The 26,340-nt window shown below is 40.5% G+C and overlaps 4 protein-coding genes across 4 annotated transcripts in view; 2 read left to right on the top strand and 2 right to left on the bottom strand.

Moving 5' to 3' along the window:
- Positions 1–1,234, bottom strand: part of LOC119908521 (1-phosphatidylinositol 4,5-bisphosphate phosphodiesterase beta-1) — a 167,013-nt gene extending 165,779 nt beyond the window's left edge. The window contains exons 1-2 of the mRNA XM_038726266.1: positions 1,153–1,234; positions 204–260 (exon numbers count right to left, since the gene is read on the bottom strand). The gene's annotated coding sequence lies outside the window, so the exon portion shown is untranslated. The remainder of the gene's footprint in view (positions 1–203; positions 261–1,152) is intronic.
- Positions 1,188–10,665, top strand: fermt1 (fermitin family member 1). Its single transcript, XM_038726268.1, has 16 exons — positions 1,188–1,259; positions 2,961–3,108; positions 3,959–4,056; positions 4,647–4,782; positions 4,943–5,080; positions 6,327–6,510; positions 6,639–6,741; positions 6,853–6,960; positions 7,987–8,118; positions 8,315–8,364; positions 8,600–8,724; positions 9,016–9,122; positions 9,270–9,494; positions 9,607–9,731; positions 9,842–9,983; positions 10,108–10,665. The coding sequence occupies exons 2-16, from the start codon at positions 2,964–2,966 to the stop codon at positions 10,279–10,281; spliced, it is 1,992 nt and encodes a 663-aa protein (XP_038582196.1). The 5' UTR covers positions 1,188–1,259; positions 2,961–2,963; the 3' UTR covers positions 10,282–10,665.
- A 1,357-nt stretch (positions 10,666–12,022) lies between these two features.
- trmt6 (tRNA methyltransferase 6) lies at positions 12,023–21,158 on the top strand. The gene is made up of 12 exons (XM_038726918.1): positions 12,023–12,319; positions 12,898–13,028; positions 13,218–13,327; positions 14,438–14,529; positions 14,633–14,716; positions 14,821–14,945; positions 15,082–15,252; positions 17,088–17,245; positions 17,405–17,490; positions 19,368–19,470; positions 19,794–19,880; positions 20,543–21,158. Exons 1-12 carry the CDS (start codon positions 12,213–12,215, stop codon positions 20,702–20,704), a joined length of 1,416 nt encoding a protein of 471 aa, XP_038582846.1. The 5' UTR covers positions 12,023–12,212; the 3' UTR covers positions 20,705–21,158.
- Positions 21,159–21,200: 42 nt separating this feature from the next.
- On the bottom strand, positions 21,201–26,071 carry chgb (chromogranin B). The gene is made up of 7 exons (XM_038726917.1): positions 25,867–26,071; positions 25,642–25,688; positions 25,440–25,530; positions 23,415–25,050; positions 23,111–23,210; positions 22,644–22,754; positions 21,201–21,616 (listed from the first exon to the last, which is right to left on the bottom strand). Exons 1-7 carry the CDS (start codon positions 25,910–25,912, stop codon positions 21,536–21,538), a joined length of 2,112 nt encoding a protein of 703 aa, XP_038582845.1. The 5' UTR covers positions 25,913–26,071; the 3' UTR covers positions 21,201–21,535.
- Between the last annotated feature and the right edge of the window lie 269 nt (positions 26,072–26,340).

Below are 26,340 nucleotides of genomic sequence, written 5' to 3'. Positions count from 1 at the left end.
TATTTGTGAATATCCATGTGATGCTAGAGATTTGATATAATGTTCACGTTACATTATGGCTAATTACTAATATCTTATTGCCCATTAAATTGGCATAAAAATGACAAATGTGGCTTACTCAATTATGTTTTCAATACACCCTAGTCATAATATGCATTTTACTCCAGCCTTTGCCAAGGCAAAAAGATACTGCATGAGCTTACCAATATAAACCAGGAGGTGGCAGGCTTCACACGTAGGCTCACCTCATGACCAAGTGGCTGGAAAACAAAAGAAGTCCATGTAATACATACACACCTACATATTAAAAGCTACAAAATTGGCTATATCTCAGTGTGGCTGGCTGGTTGTCAGTAGAACACCATCTGTACAAATGATGAAAATGCTAGCCATCAGTTTTACTGATGTGTTATTGTAGTTTCATAAGCTGGCAATATCATTAAGTGGAAAAGACAAAGACAAACTCAAGTGATTCATCTTGATTTAGTCATTGGGCAGGATGTAGGCATTAAGGAAGGTGGGCTGATTCATCTGAGGTAAACCATTATTCATGCTGCTGTGGGCCTGTCTCTTTAAATCTACTTAAACTGAGGTAACATTCTTGGTATGATATGTCCATAGTAACAATAAATCGTTTAGAAGTATTCAAACCCAATTAAATCCCTTAAAAGACTGTAACTTTTTTGACATACAGAGCAACCTTGTGTTAGTGTAGTGAATTTATTTGCTGCATGTACTGTATAGGCATTGTTTGTTATTTTCTTAGAGGGGTCTTTCAGCAATTTAGTATTGCACTTTATTCCCACTGTGGAAAGGCAAAAAATACTCTATCTTGTCAGCCTTGATGACATCACCAGGTTTATTTTTTTGGGACTTTAGAAATCTCCCTCCAGTTCCTCAGCAACGAGTACTATATACTTTATTACCATATCATTGGGCTGAGAGCTAGCAATTTGTGCTGTCACATCACATGCTTTTAAAAAATATTATTTAACCTTTGCTAACTGAGCCTTTGTTAAATTAATTCGATCCCAAACATCACAAATGGCGAGGACACCATGTTGTGAGCAATGCTAATTTTGCTTTATAAGGTTACCCTGCAGGCCTCCTTGCCCACTTCCCCTAACGGTTCCACCCTCTCTGTAACATTACCTGTCTGAACTGGGCGTGTTTTACTCCCGAAGAACCATAATTCCTGGTTCATTCCACTTCACAAGATATTTCTAGGAATAGCTCACCAAAGCAACCCTTGAACCAAGGTAAGAGTTGCTTCAGAGATTCTTGACTTCCACGAAACCGCGGCGGGAAAAACGTTAACGTTACCGTTAGTCTTGTGGGTAATTAGCCAGCTGGGTTTTAATAAAACACGCTTCTCTGTCCCTGATAATGGCCCAATTGGAACGTGGTGCATCTCTGTGGTAGGCCTACCCATAGGAAGTTAATGGTTAATTTGTATAACGTTGTACTATGATACTGTTGGGTTGACATGGTTCTGTGAATGCTAAAACTTCACACTGGTGTTGTTTATGACTAAAAAGAAAGGCCTGACACTTAGACTTAGACGTTACCACAGGGTTCACAGTCATCTTTGACCCTTGTTTGCCTTAGTATGAATGATTTTAACAATAAGAAGGATGATGCGTTTGAACAGTGTCTCTCAAAAAAGGGGTTGTATTTTTCATAGAGTGTGGATGTGCTGCATTGCTCTAGTTCCTACACATTTTCACTGCAGCTTTGGTTGGAAATTAAGTGTTAAAATGCTTACATGTAAATTAGAAATAGATAAAAATTTAGAATAAACCTCCTAAATGTAGTTCACATTGGCTTTGTTTAAAGGAGTTAGTTAATAAGTGAGCTCTTCAAACATTTTGTATAAAAAAATATACTTATACGCCTCATTCCAGCACTTTTTGGTCTTTTTTGTGCAGCTAGTGGAATATTGTAGGAGTCAATTCATCACTCTCCAACACATCTCAACAAGTCTTCCCTCAGTAGACATGCAAGCTTAAACTTTTAAGTGTACCAAACAGCTGCGTAGGGAGGGAGCAGCACAAAGAAAGCAGAGTGTGTTCATTAAACCTAGCCTCCCGGCAACACAGTTTCACACAGTATACACCTCCAGTGGGCTACCCAGGACAAATGAAACAGGTATTTCTGTTGATAGCCCCAGTCTAGATTAGTGTGTGTGTATGAGTTTGCATCTCGTTGTTCACCACATTTTCAGAATTCAGATGTGAAATGAAGGGAGACTGGTGCAGTGTGTGGAGATTGTTGTTTTGCATGGTCTCTCCTGCACCGGATTCGTGTCCCTGCTCGTCACGCATTCCACAGCTGTACCCTCCCTGCTCCTCCTCCGCTCTTCTCCTCTTTCTTACCTGCCTGATGTCTTTCATCCATTCACTCTTTCTCATAATTAAAATCCAACAAACCTCCACCATATGCGTGCCTTTCTGTGCAGAGCTGTACATCTGCATTATGTCTTCTGTGTGTATTGTGTGTTCTGCAGTCTCATCTCTTTTTTTCCTGCGTGCCCGCACATCATCCAGTCTGTGTGTTCACTGATAAGATATTTATAAATGTATCGGCTGAGAGGAGTACTTCAGGGGCTGCAGTATCATTGCAGAGACACTGCAGAGGAAGCGGGGTGAAAATCTGTTCCATTAGTGGCCACTTCGATCAGTGTTTGTTAACTGCTGGCCAAGTTCATTTGGATGTTCCCACAGGATGTTGAGACACACTTAATCCACTGACTCATATTTCCATCCCAGATGTTTCCTAATCTTTCAAACAAAAGAAGGAAAAGAATCAACATATTTCAGTGGAATTCCCCCACCATGTAATTAATTACAGATAGCGGTATGTTTTTCCCTCCAATATTACTTGTGGTGTGCTTCTGTGATGGTGATATCTAAACCTAGGAGCATCCTGTCTATAATCCTGTCTCACCACTGTCTCTGCAGGACATGGCCACGATCACAGCCGATACATCATGGGAGCTATCCGTGCAGGTAGATCAAAAAGAGGGAGATGAGTCCATGAAATTCAAGCTGAGGGTGAAGGGAGACTTGCACGTTGGAGGCCTCATGCTTAAGCTGGTGGAGAAGATCAGTAAGTGTCTCACATGGGTGAAAAACCTTCTGTAGCCTGTCAGGCTGATATTGCATTTACAGTGCGTAGCATCTCATTCAGGTAGCATGGCACTAAAAATCTTCCTTGAGATGCATGGTGGCTGACCCTGTGCAGTGACAACTTTGAAGGAATTTTTTGTACGTGTAACTAGAGAGAAACATGAGAAAATACACATTTAAAAACGTCTCTCCACATTGGGAGTACATGTCTGTTCCTCGCATAATTGCTTGGCTCAATTTTGCTTTGTTTACCTGGTGAAAGCGTGTGTCCATTCAACTCTGTTTTAAGCACAGTGCCTCAACCTCCCCTTGCTGCCACACAGGTGTGTTAGTTAATACACACCCTTGTTTGCCCTGCATTTTTCTACACTGCAGTGCCATTGTTTTTCCACAATGCATTGGCTTGTGTAGCCCTAGGGGGCAAAGTTCCGCCAGGATTTGATCTGATATCTCTTTACAGTTCCCAATAAACATGGAGGCAACTTTAGAAAGGTACAGCATCACACAAAATAGATGACTAAGTAGCTTGTCATCAATGGGTGGATTTCAGCCCAGCACAATAACATGATGTCAGGTAGACTCATAAAGCCACACTTTAATCTTACCCACCACCTACACAACAGTAACTACAGGAAGTGTTTGTGTTGGTAGCAGATGTAGTGGCTGTTGAAATATATTAGCAACAAAGCCAGAGCTCCACCTCAAGACCCCTTAACTTGACATGTAAATGTATGTAATAACTTTGGTTGTGACCTATCCTTTAAACTTGAGATATGACAATAAATTGTAGTGGTAATGGTAATACTGTGTTTTACATAATCTGTCTTTAGGGGCTACTCAGGACTGGTCAGACCATGCCCTGTGGTGGGAACAAAGGAAATGCTGGCTGCTCAAGACCCACTGGACCTTGGACAAGTATGGAATTCAGGTAATATATAGATGCCAAAGTGATTGAATCTATATTTTCTTATAATTGTCCGGTCCCTTATTAGATTTAATAACTAATTAACTATTCTAATTCAAAAATATATTTAAAATCTTTCTTGAAATATATTCCTACAAAGGTAAAAAACAATTTGAATGCCTGTCGTGCAGTAACATACTCTAGTCAAAGTCATAGGAATTTAATTGTGTGTGTTTAAAGCTGCTTAAAGCAGGGAGAGCCATCAGTGTTTTTATTTTGTCAGACCAGTGTGAACCATTTGCTGGGTCTATAATGAAATCACATGTTGTACAGCCAAGCATTGTTCAAGCCCAAAGAATGGTAGTGAACATTCTTCTAATGACCAAATTCATGTGAAAGAACATCAGGAAAACGTGTGCAATGAATGCGATGCAGACTACTATATATATATATATATATATATAATACTATATATATTATCAGCATTCCAATATGGTATGTGAAAATGTGAAAAAAGGTAAGATAAAGGGATAGGGGAAATTGTTATATAACAATATAACAATAAAGGAAAACATGTCATTCATGTAATTTCATAAAATTATTTTTCTACACAGGCTGATGCTGACCTGCGCTATACACCCCAGCACAAACCCCTGTTGCTGCAACTCCCCAATATGAAAACCATCAAAATGACCGTCAGCTTCTCCAGTGTGGTCTTCAAGGCGGTGGCGGAGATCTGTCAAATACTCAGTGAGATTTTCTTGTCCTTTCTGACTGCAGCGTCCCTTTGTCCTTGGTGCTTTTGTTATGATTTAGCATGTCTCCGACAGAAACATCCTTGACTGATCTTTAACTTCCTTCTATATTCTTCCTGATCCCCCCGCACCGCCACCTGTTTGCTCCCTCTCAGACATCAGAAGATCAGAGGAACTGTCCCTGCTGAAGCCTCCAGATGATCCCTCTAAGAAGAAGAAGAAGAAAGACAAGAACTCAACACAGGAAGACATCTGGGACATCGATTTACTTAAGGGGGGACCAGGTGGCACAGGTACTGTGAAACACTGGGCTGTTTCTTAACAAGGCAAAAAACAAAAGTTTCACAGCACAGAAGCGCCTGATCTTGTTTCAAAAGTAATCTGCAGCATCACTGAAAAGATTCAGGCTAACACTCACAAAATGAAAAGAAACATACTATGTGGAATATTGATGCTTTGTGTTTGAATTGCCTGCTAAGGTTTATCAGTTTGCTGAAGAAAATAAAATGTCTGATCTCAGTTAAAACTCCAGTTACTGTATATTTAGCTTGCAGAGGACTTGTTCATTTTTATGGATTCATTTATTTAATTTGATGGATTCCAGCATATCATTGATCTATTTATTACATTTATGGATTACATTTAATGAATGACATTGTCAAGCCAGTGCAGGAAGTTAACGATTTACTTATTTATTTAGGCTTTACTTTAGGATTCCCTGATCTCAGACACTCTACGGCTAGATAATATAACCTAAAATGTACATCACAATAAATTGTAATGATAAAATGTATTTATATAATATTTTAATACATCCATGCATTGTATTTCCTTCCTCATGTTGACTCATTTTTGATTTGTTTGTAATTAATTATGACCATTTAAAGATTCTGGTCTTCTGGACTGGACTGTGGGCTAACTGGTTGGTTGAACTACTAGTTAAACATCATTGTTGTAGTGATTCTCACTTATATTTTATGGGAAGCTGACAGTTAGTGTATTGAAAATCAGCCTTGACTGAATTTGGGTCAGTAGGAGATTGTCAATGTCTGTAAAGTGATACATTTAGATTATTGTCCAGCCCTAGATGGGGTAGCATCTTTATTTCTATGATTTACTTCTACTGGAGGAGGAGAAGAAATGGGAAATATCTATATATAGTGCTGCAGAGATCTGATAGGCCACAGTTTTCATCAGTGAGATCTGAAAGAATTGTTGAGTATGCTGCCGTGTTCTTCAGGGTTTCCCTAACACGTACTCTCTCACTCTTACACTGAGCATCCAGTTCGGATTCTGCATCAACTGCAAAATCACTCTAATTAAGACTCTGCTGCCTTTAGTGTCGGATGTTATTTTGTTTTTATGACTCTAAATCTTTCTGTCAAAATTTTATTCTAACTGATTCTTCTCTTTTGGTTTTATACTTTTTTTTCCCGGACTCAACTTCAAGTGCAGTTCCCCTTTTAAATACGTTATTGATATTGAAACCTAGCAGTTTTTGGCAAACCTGATTTTAATCTACCATTCTCCTTCAACAAGGCCCCATGTACAGTAAGACCATGACAGCCACCTACGACCCAGAGAACGGGATGCCAGTGTCTGCCACGAGCCTTTGGTTTGGAGAAAACCCTCTAGCCGAATGCCAGCCAAACTTGCCACCTGCCGAGCTGGCCAAGATGTACCAGCCACTCTCGCTAGTGGACAAAGCAAACAACAATGCAGGGTAGTTGGACAGAAAGATGGAATGTCACTGAAACCTTTTAGTGATATCATTGATTTTACTAGTAGTGTTATGAAATGTGGCTATTTCTAACCACAGCTCATCTAATTGGTTGTTGCCATGATTGACAGGTGGTTGGACTCGTCTCGTTCTCTTATGGAGCAAGACATCCAAGATGAAGAAAAGCTATTGCTTCGCTTCAAGTACAATGTCTTCTTTGACCTCAATCCTAAAGTAAGAGACCCAGAAAAGTGACAGATGCTTGGATAAACTATTGTTTTTTAAACTCCCTCAAATAACATCGGGGCAGACTTGGTTTGAAGGTTTGATTTTTTTGTGTTTTAGTATGATGCTGTCAGAATAACGCAGCTATATGAACAAGCGCGCTGGTCCATCCTGCTGGAGGAGATAGACTGCACAGAGGAGGAAATGCTGATGTTTGCTTCATTACAGGTGAACAATATGCTATCACAGTTACAAAAGCGATAAAAGGTTATGCATCAGTACGTAAAGTAATTTCAAAACAGAGATCACTCTAGATCTGGAATGGTACTCATTTGCTTTAATGTATCAAACTAAATTTGAATCATTTAAATTCCTGTTTGGGCAATGTTAGGATATATATATATAAACTCTCATATTCCTATTTAATATGACCAAGAGCTCAGCACTTGGCAGAAGGCAGGGTGCCTAATCATAACTCAAGAAAGTCACTTGACTAAGTGTTAAAACCTGGATCTATAGCATAATAAAACTAATAAGCTATATATAGAGAAAACTATATCTTTAGCATTTAAATGCATTTTTTCATTTTAGAACTAAATTAGCTTATGGTACTCATGGTAAATGAATCATGAACCACAGTTCTCCGGAGGGCACAATAATGTGGCCTAAATTAGTTGTAAATACAGTTTATGTGTGTCTTGGAGCTGAGAATATTATCCATCCGGGTGCACGGGTTTGGTGTCTTAATCCATGCCAGGACGTGTCAGGACATGAGGAAAATCCCACTGAAGAGGCAGGATGGGAGGGAAAGACAGAGAAAAAGAAGTACAGGAAGAGAGATTGAGTAGTGGGAAAAGTAGTACGGTAAGATTTGGCTGAAGGTTCCCATCAGCCAAATGTGCTCTAAGGAACTAATGTTAACCATGATATGAAAGTTTGGCTATGACATTCTCAGTGTTTAAATTTCAGACCATCTCTGATCCGTTCAGCTGTTATTTTGCAACTGCTGGGACAGTGATTCAGAAATCACAGTGATTCAAAAGGACATCAGTGTTGCACTCACCTACACATTGGTGCAATTGCTGGCCTGTGCTCAAACCTCCCTCTGACTCATGCCAGCCTTGCATAACCTCTTAAGTCACATCTCTTCGTAATGACTTGTTATTTGCAAAACTAAATATTTGATCATTGCTTAAATGAAAGTCAGATGAGGGTTTTCTACTTATGGAGTAAAAGCTTTCTCTTTTTTCTCAGTATCACATTTGTAAATTGACCATGTCAAGTGAGCCACTGGACAACTCCAACGAACCAGAAATAGATGAAGTAGAGGCTGCCCTGTCCAACTTGGAGGTGACACTTGAAGGCGGACACGCAGACAGAATTCTGGTAAACATATTTTTTTTTACACGTTACTACACTGGAGTGTATTTTGACCGTAATTTTAGAGGTTTTCACGTCTGTTACCGTAGAACACCTGTTTATAAGCAGGAGTGATAGGTAGGCCTCGGATGATTGCATGTCTTAACATGGTGATGTCAGGAGAAGACACAGGGTAATTGACAGTTGTTTGTCACACCCCCAGGAAGACATTACACACATTCCAGAGTTGGCAGATTCCCTCCGGCTGTTTAGGTAAACCCACCTTTATTCAACCTATTTTCCTATCACATGAAGATGTCATTATTAATAACTTAAGTAACATCTTGAATACCTGTCTCTGAAATTGATCTTTTGTGGTCCTTTAAACCTTCACCTGTCCATTGCCCTTATTTACTCTGTTTTGCTTACAGTCTTTTAACCAGATAAGGGCATGAACTGTATTATAGGCAAAAAGAAAAGATTTGTTTTTCCTCATGCCTTAAATCAGGCCCAAAAGACTAACGCTGCGGGCGTACAAAGAGTACTGGTTTGTATTCAAGGACACCACCATCTCCTACTACAAGAACAAGGAGGCCGCCAGTGGAGAACCCATAGAGCAGTTTCACCTCCGAGGTCAGTGAAAAAGAACAATGTGAAAAATCCTTCTTTGTGTAATTGGTATTGCTGAGCATTAATAATCCTCAATTTAAGCATTCATCCATGACGTGTAATTATGTCATTCCAGTGAGCCTAAGCAATTCTCTGCATTATCCACCGTCATAGTCCTATTTAATATTCATTGGTATTCTCCTTAAATCTGCCACAGTAACTGTAGTTTTATTCTGTGAAACTATTAGCAAATCTATTGTATCTTGTTGCTCTTCACCTGTAGTTCACTACCGTCTCTCACTCTGTATTTGACAGGTTGTGATGTAGTCCCAGATGTCAACGTGACGGACAAGAAGTTCGGCATCAAGCTCCTGCTCCCAGTTGCTGACGGGATGAATGAAGTGTACATCCGATGTGACAATGTAAGGCCCAAACCTTTGTCCTCATCCGTAGGAGCATTTTTTCCTATGATAACTAGTGAAACTGCCTCCTTTTAAAATCCCTGTAATGCGTGCATATATGAACTGATATTATAACTATCAGTGTTCTGTAATTGCCCTCTGCTGCAGCAAACACAGTACGCCAAATGGAAAGCTGCATGTATCCTGGCTTCAAAGGGCAAGACAATGGCCTACAGCTCCTACAAAACAGAAGTTAAGAACATCCAGTCTTTTCTGCAAATGAAGAGCCTGGCGCCCCCTCCTGGTCAGGCAGCACCTGACCTTGACGCTATGGAGATGAATTCTGAAAGTTTTGTTTCCCCACGCTACGCCAAGAAGCAGAAGACCAAACAGGTCTGTTTAAGGGCAACATGCAATATACTAGACTTTGCCAAAATGCATCCGGGTTACATCACTGTTATCACTAAATGTATTTGCTAAATCTGCCTCTGGTGATCCTTTCAAGCTAACAGCACGTATCCTGGAGGCTCATCACAACATAGCACGGCTGTCCCTAATGGAGGCCAAGATGCGCTTTATCCAGGCGTGGCAATCGCTTCCAGAGTTCGGTATCAACTACTACATTGTCAGGTACAGTGCATATATTTAGGTGTAATACACATATAATTGGTGACATATTTGAACATGCAAATGTCACTTCTTAATGATAATTTGAGGTTATCCTTTTGTTTGCGTTTCAGATTTAAAGGCAGTAAGAAGGATGAGATTCTGGGGATCTCATATAACCGTCTGATTCGTCTTGACATGTCCTCTGGTCTGCCTGTCACCACATGGAGGTTCGCCAACGTGAAGCAGTGGAATGTTAATTGGGAGATAAGACAGGTGGGGGATTGTTGTTGTTGCATATATTACGACTTTACCTGTCTCTTCATTCAAGGTAGCAGTTTGGGAGTCATTGCCTACAGACAGTATTACTTCTGACAAATGCAATTTTATGTAATTCCAGGTGACCATAGAGTTCGACCAGAGTGTGTCAATAGCCTTCTGCTGTTTGAGCTGTGACTGCAAGGTGGTCCATGAGTTCATTGGTGGTTACATCTTCCTCTCCACAAGATCTAAAGACCAGAACGAGACTCTAGATGAAGACATGTTCCATAAACTTACTGGAGGCCAAGAATGAGCTCTGTGATTCTTACACTACATCTGTTGCTTATTTACATACATGACACAATGTGAAAGGACAGAATTCATCTTCTGTAGCAGAGGTAACACTGAACACTGAGCAAATCACCAAAGAAAGAAGAAAATGTAATACAATGTAATACACTTACAATAGCAACAAATCTGTCATTATATATCCTGCTATAGAGTTATAGCAATGTACCTGCACTATAAATATAATGGTGGTTGGTGTTGATGTAAATATGTAGTCCAGATGTGTCTTTCTCTCAAAACTTGGATCAGCTAATATTTGTAAGAATGATACTTTTTTTTAAGGCAAAGAGATGTCCTCATTTTCACAAACAAAAATGTTTATATCATTAAAGGGGGTTTTTGTATTTCACATTGAGGGTCAAATTAATCTTAATTCATAGACTGTAATGAGCTTTGTTGCTTACAGTGATGAACTGTAATTTCACAAATATATTATGTCTGTGCTTGAAGAAAACAGAATTCACAGCGACAGAGAATCTGTTTTTTTCTGTTTATGTTAACCTGACAAGGGATTGTCATGCTTAATTTTGTACTGGTCTCTGTATGGAATGCATATACACTCATACTCACAGTGTTATGTGCTGCCACATGGCCTGAAAGGAGAAGCTTAAAAAAAGAACTCAAGTTATGATGGACTTCATAAACATTGTGACTTACAACCTGACAGCTTCAGAACATACTCGAAGACATTGTTAGTGTTAAGAAACCTACTCAAGATTTGCTGCAATTCAGATACTTTACTGGCGTTTTTTTCCCCCTCCAAAGTGGCTGAACTGCTTATCTTTTTAGTGTAATGGCATAACATCTGTTCCATATTAGAATATTAAAGTGCCATTACAAATGGCACTGTACTGAACTAAGTCAGGATGTTTCAACCCATTGTCACCATTTTGACAAAACTTAACACAACAACTAAACACTACTGTAATTCTAACTTTATAACAACTTACAGGTTTGGACTGGAGTCACCATGACTTACTATCGGATTTCAGTTGGGTTATTTGAAAATTCACTGAGAATTGCCGGTGACCTAAGATTTTTCCCATGTTGCATAATTTATTTGACCAAATCCTGTTATTTCTTGTGCAGTGTAGGATTCTCTGAGACCGCCCCACTTCTACCCTGCTGTACACTAGTGGTGGGCAGGTGGAGTTGGCACACCATTAAAAAGCAGTAACAAAACACCAGATTGTGCCTCCATGGAGGGAAATGAAACTCACCCACCCAGGCTGGGTGATAATGTGGTCACACATCTGCCATATTTGCACCATATAATTGTTTTGAAATGCAATCCAACACCAACAGTATCAGCTCCTGTGTTGGTAGGAATGAGATTATATATATATACACACACACATATACCCTCTTCTCACACAGCTGCCAAATGCTCTTGTTAACCATAGACTTACATCTCAATATGAGTTCATTAATAAGCACTCGCGCTAAAACAAACATGCCAGTAATCACCACTGCCTGGAGTGTAAGCTCAACTTGCAGTTTCAGCACCCGCTCCCTCTCGTATGTATAACTGACGATAACATAACAAGGCCTTATTGTACAAGTCCACGTTTATCGACGATTCTGAAATCTACATTTTTACCTGGCATTCGCACTTTGCTCCTATTGGCTAGCAACATCAGTGATGCATATCCAGCCAATCACAGACGACTATGTTGTTGCGGCGCACTAACCTCAATCTGCAATTGTTTAGTCGTCCTGAGAAGCTAGGGAAATGAAAACCAGCACGTGGGGATAGCAATTTGCCCTGTTTTGCTTTTACTGTAGGGTAGTATAGTGCCTTTTCTCACCGTGCCTTGTCAGGGATTACTCCATATAATCCTCTGAAGGTGACCGTTACCTCCGATCTGGCCGGTGAGCTGGTTTAACTGCGTAATTATGGCGGACAACGGTGACGATGATTCGCAGTACAGAATCAAAGAGGGTGACTACGTTGTGTTGAAACGAGGAGATATATTCAAAGCTGTGCAAATTCAACCGAAGAAGTAAGTCAAAAACAGTACAAGTACGCCTTTTAACTAGCTTCAGTTTGACTATTAACGTTATAATTGCAAAAGGCACAAGCAGGTTCAAGCTAAACCATAACTGCCATCTCACTATTAATAGATATTTAACTATAAAACAAGAAATTCCCCGAGCACAGCAACAACAGTCAGGTGCTGGGAGATAGCAGGATGAGGCTATGAAAAGTCAAACACAAGCTACCTGGCTAAACACTGATATGACTTTAGTTACTACATTTATTGTGAGCAACTCGCTTCGCCCATTGCTTCTTCAGGTTCACACAGTGAAATTACAGACACACTCACAGGTGTGCTAAATAGACCCCGTGTAGGTCATTTGAGCAGTACATTCCTTTTTTTCTATGACATTTTTCTCGCGTGATATTGAATTGTAATTTGAAATGAGTTGTTCATTTAAAATCACCTAATCTCTGGGCACTGCACAAATACCAAGTGAACCTCCTAGGAAGGCCTTCAGTAATGTTAGATGACAACATTTGTAAACGGGATGCAACACTGAGGGCTGAAAAGAGACCGTTGTCTGTCTGTTCTACTCACAGGAAGGTGATTTTTGAGAAGCAGTGGTTCTTCCTGGATAAATCTGTGGGACAGTTGTATAGCACCACATTTGAAATTGTGTCTGGAGGGATCCTGCAGCCACAAAAGCCAAAAGACGTGGAGAGCTCCACTGGTGTGTAACCTGCTTTTCAATCCCACACATTTATGTTTGAGCTATGCAACAAAACTTTTTATAACATTTTATTTTAATTTGTGTGTGTTTGAATCTGTCATTTTCATATTTCCTGTATGTATAAATATGTAAAATACTTCTAACAGTTACTCTTTCATTTTGAGTAATCGCTGTATGTGTTCTTCCCAGATGCAAAGGAGGCAGGCACAGACAACAGAAACATTGTAGATGATGGAAAATCACAGAAGCTGACCAGGGATGACATTGAGATGCTCAAAGAGCAAGGTCTGAAGGGTCAGGTACATCAGTAATCTTGCAATTACATACAAGAATGGGAAAGTATCGCAGCACTGCTAGTTGTCTGCTTATTAAAGAATAACACTGGCAATATTCTACTTTTTTTCATCAACTTTTATGGAAAAACCAACAATAAATAGATCCTACTAACAAGTATTGCCTGTGTCACCAAAACCTGATCTAATCCAAAATAACCCCCACATCAATGAGCCTCACTGTTGCACTGGAGGCATAGTCCTTCTATTACGATGAACATGAGCACAGTAATTTAAATTGAGTCAATCCACATACACAGTACACAGTACTCACCAGTGTCACCAACAAATACACTATTTAGTACTCTTTGAGTAATGTTTGCTACAAACTACAGTGCTCAGCTGGCGGATATAACTCAGCCTGTTTTTAAAATGAAGTTAAATATTTGTGACCGATTCATGGCCGTAGCGGGGCATGAGGTTCACGAGGTGTGTTGTGAACAAACTTTGGCATCATCTGCTGGCTCAACCCGTCGACACGCATGTAACATGTATCTTGAATCTGGGGACTGTGTGTGTATGTATGTATGGAGAGAGGGAGAGAGGGAGAGAGCGAGAGAGGGGGGGTGGGGGGGTTGCAAAGAAATAAGTTTGAAATATGTCAAAACCTTCATTGAACATGCCATTTTTGGTGGGTGTAGCAACCACAGTATATTAGGTAGGCAGTGTTCCCAGCTCCAAAAAGCACAACTACCTGATAAAATCATTTTTTATATTGTGGTCATGTATGTGTTTGTTAAGCTAGATTTTTCTGTCTGTGTAACTTTTAGCTCTAAACCCCCCTTAGCTGAACTAGGATCTCACGATTTCTAAAAACCTGGCTACAGCCCTGGACCCATTGTTAAAGATTTACATCTTAAGTAGGAAGCAGTGGGCTTGGGGCTGAGTGCCACAGGCAGGATGGGGAATCAAAATCTATTGAGAGATGGGCCAACACATTGTTGTTTTTTTGTCTTGTCATGGGAACCTTATCTTTTAATTTAGCAGATAAACTGTTAAAGTATAACAGAAGAGAGACTAGATACAGTGTGTGTGTGTGCGTGTGTGTGTGCGCGTGTATGTGTGTGTGCTCCACAGGAAATAATTCAGCAGCTTATAGAGAACAGCTCAACATTCAGAGATAAGACTGAATATGCCCAGGATAAGTACATCAAGAAGAAAAAGAAAAAGTGAGTCACTTCTGATGATAAACCCACAGTTTGTTTCAGACTTAAAGTAATGTAGTATGCTGTAATTAGGGTTATCAGTTGTTCCCGTCCTGTGCTTTTCCAGGTATGAAAACACTGTTACGATTCTAAAACCATCCTGTCGCATCCTGGCTATGATGTACCATGGCCGGGAACCAGGGAAGATCCTGTGAGTCAGCAGATGGATTAACAGTATGTGTGAAAGTTATTTTTTTGAGTAGAAAGTGGTGAATGTGTGATGTGTATGTATTTTTTTTTTTTTATGCGATACAGCCACCTACGGTATGACACACTTGCCCAGATGTTGACTCTGGCAAACATCCACGCTGGCAGTAAAGTTCTGGTGTTTGAGACTTGCGCTGGCCTGGTGCTGGGATCCGTCATGGAAAGAATGGGGGGTACGTGAAATGTCCCATGAATTTTTCTGTTGTGTTTATTTGACCAAATGATTGTAGCTTTTTCCATCTTTCTGTTCTTTGTAAAGCCTTTTTTTCTGCCCTTTGTATACTAACCATCTCTTTCCTCCTCATCCAGGCTATGGCTCCGTGATCCAAATGTACCCTGGAGGTGGGCCTGTTCGGGCGGGTGTGGAGAACTTTGGCTTCCCTGCACATTTTCATGATATGCTGCATGAGTTTCCCATCTGCCATGTCAATGCTCTGCTGGCAGGTACTCTGGACACCACTGCCAAAGATCCCAGTGCTGGTAGAGCTTTCCTTCTTTATCTCCCATCTCAAAGATCTTTATAGCCTTGTTATTCTTAGATGAAACGGAGTAGCTACAAGCTACCAACAGTTCTTAGTCACAACTTTACAAATGCTGAGATTTGCCTGAATTCCTCTGATGGTCTTTTTATAGGGATGCACCAATTATCTTTCTTTCTAAGAACTATAATTGACCGCATTCAAAAAACACTTTCTATTATTGGTTAACATTAACTATTAAATAACTTTTACATTGTATCCAATATTGCATCAGGTTACAGGACCTTCTCTCACTCAAACAAATCTCAAAATAAAAAGTGATTCAGGTTAGGTTACTGGACAGAGCTTTTTTGTACAGATGAAATTTGAAATAATACATTTATTCTATTTCTTATTATTTAAAAACATCATGTTATCACTGTGTAGTGATTGCAGCTCTAAAATGTATTATTTTTAAATGTCAAGGTAAAAAATATAAACTTTTTCCCAGTGAACACTGTTTTATTTTTAAGTAACATGTACTACTGCTGCTAAGAATAATATCAAATAACGCTATAAAATAGATTATTGTTATTTCAGTGTTGATGCACATATTTAATTATTGTACTAAATCACAGAAACATAGCTGCTTTTCCTCCTCTGTGAAGTAAGACGAGGGGTGAAACCAGCTGATGTTAGCTGGCTAATTAGCCATGTTATCTGCCTCGGTTGCGAGTTAATAGTATTTATTTCACAAGTGCTAAACACGCTAACTCTCTTATCTTTAGGGCTGGCCCGAATGTCATTATTTGAGCTTCAAAGCTACAGAAAAAGAAGGATAAATGCCCAAGAGGTTCTGGCAGTGATATGAGTGAGGGAGAATCCGATGGCAGAGAGATAACGGCGGCTCAATAATGTCTGTGTGTGTGTGTGTGTGTGTGAGAGAGAGAGAAAAAGAGAGAGCGCACTCTGTTTTTTTTAATTCTCACTGCGTAAGCTAACTGAAACAGCAAGTTATCATTACCAACACTTTGTTTTTAACTTTATGTGTAGGCTAGTAGACCCTAGTGCAGGACTAAGAGAATGAGGAGTTAGATAAAAGAGGCATATTTACTGCTGGGTTGAAGGGATTGGAGATTGAGCCGGGGAAAAGCAAAAGATTAGGTGCGTGCCGAACCGGGTTGGTGGCTGCTGTGCAGAGCAGATTGGAACAGTAGCCTACCTACCCAAGAGTCCAGACTGAGAGGCTGAACTGAGCAGGTCCAGAGCAGAATAAGGAGTCTTCTTTGACAGAGTAAAATGTTCAGGGATTCCCCTCCTGCGGCCTTCCTACACACAAGAGTGCTGTGGAGCAGAGGGGTTGTGTCACTCTCTACGCTATACACAACCTGCAGGATTCCTGCACTTGCCATTTTTGACAGACATTAAAAAACAGCAGATACTGAAGCAACGTTATAATGAAATTATTTTGTTTTCAATCGTTTACTTTTTCATACCGCAGTATACCTTAAAACCGACCCAAGCCTGGTTTACATACAAACTACTTTAATGTCCTCCTCTTGCTTTACCCTTCAGACACACATGCACCCACCTACACCTGTCTCTTGCTGTTCCTCTCTTCCTTACTTTACTGAACTGAAACTGAAAACCAGTCATCTGCTGATCAATTGGTGCATCATTTTTTTGTTATTTTTTAACCTTTTTATAAACTATACATAGACTAACAATCGTCAGTAAAAATTTAAAATAAAACAATCACTTGCATATATAATCAGAATTACAAAAACGAGTAATTTATCATGGCACACATGTATTCTGAGACATTCCTCCGATACATTATCTCCTTCAACATTACAGATTTAAGGCAGTCCAACCTGGCTGCAGAGGAGAAGCAAAACCAGCCTAAGGCAGAACAGCAGGGCGGTCCAGAGGAACAGAGCATGGATACGAGCAGTGGCGCTGATGGTGGCCATGACCAGGAGAAAGAAGAGATGGAGAAACGCAAAGAAGCAAAAGTATGCCCACTATTTACTAACCCTACTTAAAATATTACTGTCGTGCCTTTATATTTTTAAGTAACAGGAACAAGCCTGCATGTTCAAAAAAGAAATGTCAAAATCTGGAAAGATCTGAAAGAGAGTGTCAATGTCTTGACTTCATGTATTTTTTTTAAGGCTCAGGAAAAAAAGGTGAAGCTGGAGGAGAAACGGAAGAAGCTGGCAGCTGCTGCTGCCCTGCTGGAAGGCAGGAATGCAGATGGGTTTGTGTCAGATTTAGTTTCTGCTTTCATACTTTTGTTTTTCTGTGCTGCTCTGCTCTTTTCATCATCATCCACTTGCACCTCTGCTTCATCAGTTCTTGATGGCGCCAAGTACAGGCTTTCCGCGGGGTCTAAAAAAGTTTTCAAAATCCAAATTTTAGGCCTTAAAAAGTCTTACATTCGCTGAAGTATTGTATTTTTGGTTTTAAATAATTTTAAACAGGTCTTAATTGTCTAACGTCCATGTAACGCTACCTCTAATGCTCATTGAAATGCTCCCGCAGTGCTTTAGAATGTTTTTATTTTTTTTTATTTTTTTTTTGTTACTTTAACTACCACTCACCCCCAAACAAAGCAGTCTCTCCCAACTTTTTAACGAATATCATTTTTATAACAGCAGCAACAGTATGGTTTTTACAAAACATAACGTTTATTAACGCCACCAGTTGAGATAAAAAAATAAAGCCAGTAAATCCCGACTTTTGAACTACTGTTTGTCTGCACATGTTGCAGTTGCGCATTCACATCAAGGGTGGTGCGTTCAGTAACACAGAAACGCAGCGTTACTTGGATTAGTAACTTTAATAAGATTACTGTTTTAGAAAAGTAATCCATTACACTACTAGTAACTGGGAAAAGTAATTAAAAAAGCCCAACACTGACGGTAACATTGAACATATGGCTGTCTCCCTCTCCTCATTCTTCAAAGGACGAGTGAATGTGAGAGAGAGAGAGAGAGCGGCAGACAGTGATGATGGAAGTTAGTGGAGGAAAAGATTAACATTAAGTTGCCAGGTTACAGCTCTTATCTTAAATTACATTTAAAATAAGGACGGGGATGACCATTGGGAGCTGAGGTTAGTAAAACAAATTAGGGATGGGATGTTAATTTCTACTAATGTATAAAGCAGTAAATTGAGACACAAAAGGCAAACATGAATAATCCAATCTGTAATGATTCTGACGTCATATTAAGTGTTTTCCTGCCATTATAAGGTGTTGAGGGCTCAGAACTGCTTGGTGCCACGCCATGAATGTAAAATCATTGTGTATAGCATCAAACCAAACCAAATGAATTTTTCCCAGATCTAATGGTTAATTCCTACCCAGTAGACTTCTTTAGCAAGTTTAGCTTTTGGAGTGTAGTTTATTCAAAATCTGCTCTAGATTTTCCACAGATGTAGTGATGATAATTCCAAAATATGTCGAATTGCATATTTCTTTATTGGAAAATGTAGCGAAGGGCGAGGGCAGTCACCCTATCCGGATTTGAACCCGGGTCTACAGAGAACCACACATGCAACATTGACCGTGACGCGAAAGAGCCAGGCTCATTTGTATGGCAGTCGAAGCGTACCGTCACAGAAAACATAAAAATTTCCTTGGGGGATGACCACCAAACCAGTTGTCAGTAAAAGTCATAAATCCTTTGCCTTTCTCTGAGCACACACACAATGATTAGCACACGTTGACCTTACAAGGTGAACAAGTGATTGCTTCGCAGTTTCCTGTCCTATAAAATGAAGAACTTGCTTCATAGCTTTTTTATGATTGATGGATGTAGTGTTGTGAGGGGAAGTATTGATCTGGTTAGGCTATTGTCTTTCCTCTGAGTCTTCTCTACATCATAGCAGCTATATCATGGAACAATACCTCGGAGCACAATTTTCTAGACTGCCCTAAATCTGCCTCTTTTCACTGACATCCAGCTACATAAAGTATGAAATGAATAGGTACTAAATCCCGTTCATACGGTGCTGATCAGCTGTATTCTGATATTGCCTACCTACACATTTCCAGTAACAAAGTGTGCTGGTGCCAGTGTATTTCATGTTTGGACAAGTTTGCTTGATCATCTCTTTGTTTCCCACATGCAGGTTGGTTATAGCCAGTCGGTTTCACTCATGTCCAGTCCTGATGGGCCTGCTGAAATTCCTCTCCCCCTCCAGGCCTTTTGTGGTGTACTCCCAATACAAAGAGGTAAGATCATCATCACTAGTGCTAACTCGGTTGATTTCCCGCACTGATTGAGGATCATTAGTTATCTTAGAAAGCTCTCTCATTAGCTGCCACTGCACGCAGGTTTTAATTGCTCCGAGTTCCAGCAGGAACGTGCTTATTACATTACTGCAGCGGACATCCCTGTCACCGCCAAGGAGTTACAATGCCTATCACGTCCCAGCATTTATTACCTCTGTTGTGCTTATGTTGCTAAAAAGATCACTGTGTGTGTGTCGACTTGTGGACTCTGCAGTCCTTGCCTTTATGCTCCTTTTCCGTCTCTTCGCCCTCAATCTCTGCAGACTCTTATCGAATGCTACACAAAACTCAAGGAACAAGGCGGTACGGTCAACCTCAGGCTCACAGACACCTGGCTCAGACATTACCAGGTACAATTTAAACTCTGAAGCTGATAAATTGGTGATTCATGTTTTTTGTTTGACTTATATAGTTAAAGATCACATGGCTGTAATGTAATGAACTCACCCAGAATAATCACCAAACTCGACAAACAAGACAAGACGACAGAAAATTGTAAATTTGTAACTGTGTCAGACCAACATCAACTGTTTGACCATAAATATTAATTTGTGATGATATAAAATTCTCAGTTTAGAAGCTGGAACCAGCCAATGTCATGACATTTTTGGCTTAAACCATTAAATCGATTATCAGAATTATTGCTGATAAATCTTTCTGCCAATCCACTAATTGTTTCAGCCCAAACTAAGTCTTTCATTTACTGCGAGGGAAAGAAATTAATTTCTTTCCACTTTGTATTGGTTTGACTGTGTTGCAGATGCTACATTGGGCCGCATTAATTATTTACAATGAGATACTGGTCAGTGCCTATAATCCTTTATTACAGAGACTCCCATCATTTGCTCTCACTGCCCCCTCTTTTTTTAATTTATTTGTTTTTTTTCTAGTCAGAATTGTGTACTGTCCAGCAACTGTGTGAAAACGATGTTTTTGCATATTCAATAGAGATCCCCCAGCCCTTCGTGTAGAATTAATGTGTCCTGACTGTATTTCTGCATCGTGTCCCAAGGTGCTGCCTAACAGGACACATCCTGTGCTACTGATGAGCGGGGGCGGGGGCTACCTCCTCTCCGGAACAACGGTTGCCACGGACCGCTCGAAACCTGCAGGCGCTCAGCAAGCTGAGGAACCAGCACCAAAGAGACTGAAAGTGACAGACACTGAAGGATAAACAAATACAAAAGAATCAAATCTTTTAAGGGCACATTACACATGGCTTATAGAGATTTTCCTCCAGCATTGACTTCTCTTCTGAATCGATTTGACACATCCGGAATAAGGGAGATGGAGTGTCTGGTTTGCATTCATCAGAACACTATCTCCTGTCTGGTGTATTCAGATCAGCGCAGATGTAGGTGTAATGCTGAGGAGTAAACTGTAAGTCAGTTTAGGGTGTATGAGCTTGGTGTATGTGAGAGTAAGTGACAGGTTTGTGTCTTATGCCTCAAGGTGTACAAACAGTATAATTTTTCCAGGTTATTTTCTCCAGCTTCTAGGTTATAACTTGTTTTTAATATTTTGTTATCCCTGCAGATAGTGCCATTTGTTATTTGATCCAATGCTAATACAGCTTCACTATGGGTTACATCTGTATCTGCACAGAATTAAAAAGCAGTACTAAAGAGCCTGATGTGTGAACCTGTTTTTCATCAAAACATAATTAGAGATTTTTTTTTTGGTCCCAGAATAATACTTTTTTATTGACTGCAAACTCAACAAATTCTTCAGAACACAATTATTTGAATACATGGTCTCAGATATATATTATTTTTATAGTTTCTCTTAATATACATACTGTATATAAACATCAAAACCATTCCCATGCGGATTAATTTGATAACATCAAAATATCACAAATACCATGATAAACAAGTTTGAGAAAATGTTTTTTGGCAAGGCTTTTTTTTCTTTTCTTTTTTTTCAAACTGTAACCACACTACATTTCAGACATACAGTAAGACAGCAGCTTTTATACACTAAATGAAATTCTGTCCACCCTGGCTTATGCACTGTTGTCATGCAAATTGGCGGCAATTTTCTGCAACTCAGTGTCCATCGCTGCGAGGTTTTCCAGCTCTTTCTCCTGGAAAAACATGGAATATATATGCATCAGCAACCAAATACCATTAGTTATGACATCGGAACAGTTCTTTTTTGACAATGTATGGAATAGAAATTAGGATAAAATGATTGGGTTGGTTTAGGTTAAACGTGTCAGTATAATTCCTTGAGTTAAGGTGCTCTAGAATTGTGGGGGGAAAAAAGTCACTACGCCGCCTCCTCTCTGATTTGTTTTTTTGCTTCAAGGTATGTGACAAGATTGGGAGCCATTGCTCTCTTTTCAATGACCATATTATGCCATTGATTGCTCTGGGGGGCTTTAATCATGATGTTCTTGTGCGATTACTGCAGTGGTCATAAAAAGCTGGTGTGGAAAGTGCAAATAGAAAACTGGGACAAACAAGCTCAGAGAGCAAGCACTGAAAAGGGATCCTGTGAAGAACTACTGATTTGATAAAAAGATTTTTTTAAAATCAGTCTAAGCATGCCAGAGCTGAGGAACGAGTAACTGCCTGTGAATATAGTTGACTTACTAGTCGTATTTGGGACATGCTCTTGAGAGACCGTTATTAATATGCATTCAAACAGAGGCATATTCACTGATGCTCTGTGGTTCTGAAGGCTAAATCCTGACATCTCCATGTAGACAAGGAGATTTCCATAATGAGCCAGGCTGCTTTTTCCCCGAGTGAAACAGTGTGGTGGAGGTACTTGATGTGCTTCACGGCTTTACTGGGGTCAGCTTAAATGTATGGGGGGAAATGTTTTATGACGCAGTGTTTAGAGTTTTTACATCACAGACTATTTAAAAAAAATGAAACATAGATACTTATAGATTCTACAATTTTTGAAGATTTGCATGTATTTTTATATAGTCCTTTTTTGCCCAATTCCTGACTCTTTCTGTGTTGCACAGTAACTTACAGTATGTACTGCAGATAATGTAATGTGTTTGCTAGACTTCAGTGGTCTTGTTGGAGGTTTAACAAAGTGAACATGTCACATCAGTCATAAAGGTCATTTTTGCAGTTGGTGAAAGCCGTTTTTACCTCCTGTGGGGTAAGTGCTCTCTGGTGCACGCTTCTCTTCGCCTCCTCATGATTAGAGTGCTTGGCCAGCTGGTTTATCTTATAGCTCAGCATCTTGGCTAGTTCATCCATCTGAACACATTAAAGGCAAAACCAGATGTCTAAACTACAATGTAGGCCAAAATAATGATCTGCTAATCAAAACTACTGGTTATTGATGATGAAATCAATATGGATGACAAACAAATACAAAACACTGAGTTTGTTAATTACAAAATGGGGTCAGTACTATGTAATATTACATACACATGTGCTCAAAGGCTAAGAAAATGTATAAAAATAACAATTTTTAAAAAATTATATATATATATATATATATAGATCAGATTTCCTCAATCCACATGTTTGGGTTGAATCTTGAAGTCTCTCATTCAAAGCTACAAACAATTAACAACTATTTCCCTTTCATATACACACACAATGCCTACCTTGTTTGAGGTTGCAGCGTGCTCATCTGAATCCCTTTTATACCATGCAGGATGGTAGAAGCCTCTGAAAATCCAGGGATTGCGCTTCTCTGCCAGGTACCTTAAAAACAACCCCAATTAGCCCCAATGCTGTTCTACCATACATTTTTATGCAGGCACATTGCTTAAGGAGTTTGTTCATTTCCTGTGCAAAATTTGATTTAGATCCCTGTTGATTGGAGACATGCATTACTCTCCAGTGTTTTGTGCTCAAGGTGCAGAGAACAAACTTGCTAAATTAAAGAGTAGAAGTTGTTAGAAGTACCTCAATGCTTCGTCCCTGTCCTTTGCCGCCCCCTCATATTCCTCTGAATCACCCCTCTGTTCTTCCTCTTCTTCTGATGAGCCTCCGCCACGCTTGTGATATTTCTTTTCATGGTGGTTTCGATGTGATGGTTTCCATACACTCTTTTCTATTTCTCCCTCCTCTTTTCCATTTCTTTTGTCAAAGCCCCAGTCCTCCTGGCTGCGTTCCTCGTCTGGCACTTCTCTCTCCTCCTCTGAAAGCTCCTCATCACGTTTGTGTCTCCTCTGGTGGTACCTGCCGGCCCTCCAGTCCCTCTTGTCTCTCTCATCATCAAGACCCCATGATTCCTGGCTGCGTTCGTCATCTTCGTCGTCCTCTGATGGTTCATTGCCACGTTTGTGGAGCTTTATCTTGTGGTGGTAGCGATGTGTGGGCTTCCATATGCGTTTGTTTCTCTCATTCTCATTCCCATGCCCGTTGTCAAAGCCCCAGTCCTCCTGGCTGCGTTCTTCATCAGGCTCTTCCCTGGCCTCTTCTGAGAGCTCCTCATCACGTTTGTGTCTCCTCTGGTGGTACCTGCCGGCCCTCCAGTCCCTCTTGTCCCTCTCATCATTAAGACCCCATGATTCTTGGCTGCGTTCTTCATCAGGCTCTTCCCTGGCCTCTTCTGAGAGCTCCTCATCACGTTTGTGTCTCCTCTGGTGGTACCTGCCGGCCCTCCAGTCTCTCTTGTCCCTCTCATCATTAAGACCCCATGATTCTTGGCTGCGTTCTTCATCAGGCTCTTCCCTGGCCTCTTCTGAGAGCTCCTCATCACGTTTGTGTCTCCTCTGGTGGTACCTGCCAGCCCTCCAGTCCCTCTTGTCCCTCTCATCATTAAGACCCCATGATTCTTGGCTGCGTTCTTCATCAGGCTCTTCCCTGGCCTCTTCTGAGAGCTCCTCATCACGTTTGTGCCTCCTCTGGTGGTACCTGCCGACCCTCCAGTCCCTCTTGTCTCTCTCATTGTCAAGACCCCATGATTCCTGGCTGCGTTCGTCATCTTCATCGTCCTCTGACGGTTCGTCGCTACGTTTGTGGAGCTTTCTCTTGTGGTGGTAACGATGTGTGGGCTTCCATATGCGCTTGTTTCTCTCATCCTCGTTCCCATGCCTTTTGTCTACATCCCAGTACTCTTGGCTGCGATCTTCCTCTGGCTCCTCCCTCTCTCCTAAAGGTTCCTCATCTCGTTTGTGTTTTCTTTGGTGGTATCTTCCAGGCCTCCAACTCCTCTTCTCTCTGTCTTCACCTTCTTCATCTTCTGATCGCTTTTCCGCTACCCCCCAGCTCTCCTGACTGCGCTCGTAGTCTTCTTCTTCTCCCCGTTTGTGTTTCCTTTGGTGGAATCTTCCAGACCTCCAGTTGCTCCTCTTCTCCCGCTCTTCTTCGTCTTGGTTCTCGTGTCTCTTCTCCTTCTCATCACCCAGACTCCAGGATTCTTGGCTGCGCTCGTCTTCCGGGTTTTCTCTTGTTTCCTCCACAGATTTCAGGAGAGCCTCGATGTCTTTCAGATCTGCTCCCTTTGCCTCAGGCTCCTCAGGGTGACCTTTGATAACCTCTCCGTGAGTTACTACACCCTCTGCACTCTTCTTGTCCAGTGGCGTGTGTTTAATCCCTATGACAGGACAAAAGAAAGACCAAAAGAGGTGTAAAGGTCCACTTTTAGTACAGCTTTTAGTTATTATAGATTTCTCACTGGATTTGGACAAATCCCATCTTGTATTTGATGATTTGGTCAATCACTTGTTTGATATTTAGGTTCAATAAGTTTTCTTGGTTTTTAAGCTCTTGTCTGTGGAGTATTGGCGTGAAAACTGTAAAATATCTTAATAGCTCTACTGTATTCAACATCTGGTTGCCACAATAGTCATTTTTAGTTGAATCTATCAATGTCTCAGCGACCTGACAATTAAGTGTGATGTGATCATCAACAATATCCTTAATGCTTTAAATTTGCCTGTTTACTATCGACCCATGCACACCGAAAAACCTTCTGCTACAAACCTGTTTGGAGGATGTCTTTACATTCCTGATCCAGCTGGGAGTCCGGTTTTGAGAGAGCTTTGGACAGGACCTCAACCAAGCATCGTGTTACCTGCAATAAATAAAATAAACTAAATACGTAAGTGAGCTCTTCGCTGCGTTTGGGACATCGCTGTCTCTTTGTTAAAATTAATAATCAAATTGCAATTAAAAAAAAGTATACCACATCTTCTCTCTGTTCTTCTTTTCCCACTGGAAGCGCTAGATTTTCTGCATTAGAAAAAAATAAATATTTGTGTTAAAATTTTAGTCAAGTGTGAAACTGCACGAGGAAAAAGATCGCATGCATTAAAGTGAAAGAGTCATCGGTGTCTCTGTCCATGGTCCTAAACTGCGCGCACTAACTTACAGCACTCTGTAAGAAGATACCCATCTCTCTTTCACATACCTGTCAACAAAGCCGCAACCGCAACAACAACAATAATAAGTCTCATCTTGGCGAGATGAAGGTATATCCAGGAAAATGTGGAACAAGCACCGAGTCCCGGAGAGAGCTGCGCTGACTAGGCGCCTGGTGCTCTGAAGAACGGAGCTGAGGAGCGCCTCAAATAAAGAGAGGAGTGGGCTGGAGAAGCGTGGGAGGAGGGCTTCGGGCTCGGTTAATGTCATGACTCATTAGACCTGCAAAAGATAGTGATCTGAGTGAAATTTGACGCGTGCACAATGTCGACATTTCGTGGAAGGTAAATTAGTAATCTAGTCAGTGTCACAGTTCATTCAGGTGATCGTTTAAACAGATTTACGGTGGGAGTCAATGCGGCGTGTTGGTGTTTAATGCCATGAGATGCCTGCGGACACATAGGTACAGGGGGTGGACACACCGTCACGAAGATTCGCTCCCTCTTATGCAATTTGATGCTAT

This window comes from Micropterus salmoides, unplaced genomic scaffold (genome assembly GCF_014851395.1).
Source record: "Micropterus salmoides isolate LMB-PRFRI ecotype aquatic unplaced genomic scaffold, ASM1485139v1 Ms_hic_scaffold_18, whole genome shotgun sequence".
In the NCBI taxonomy this organism is placed as follows: domain Eukaryota; kingdom Metazoa; phylum Chordata; class Actinopteri; order Centrarchiformes; family Centrarchidae; genus Micropterus; species Micropterus salmoides.
The sequence above is the reverse complement of the archived record's forward strand: the minus strand, read 5'-3'. Positions and strand labels throughout refer to the sequence as shown.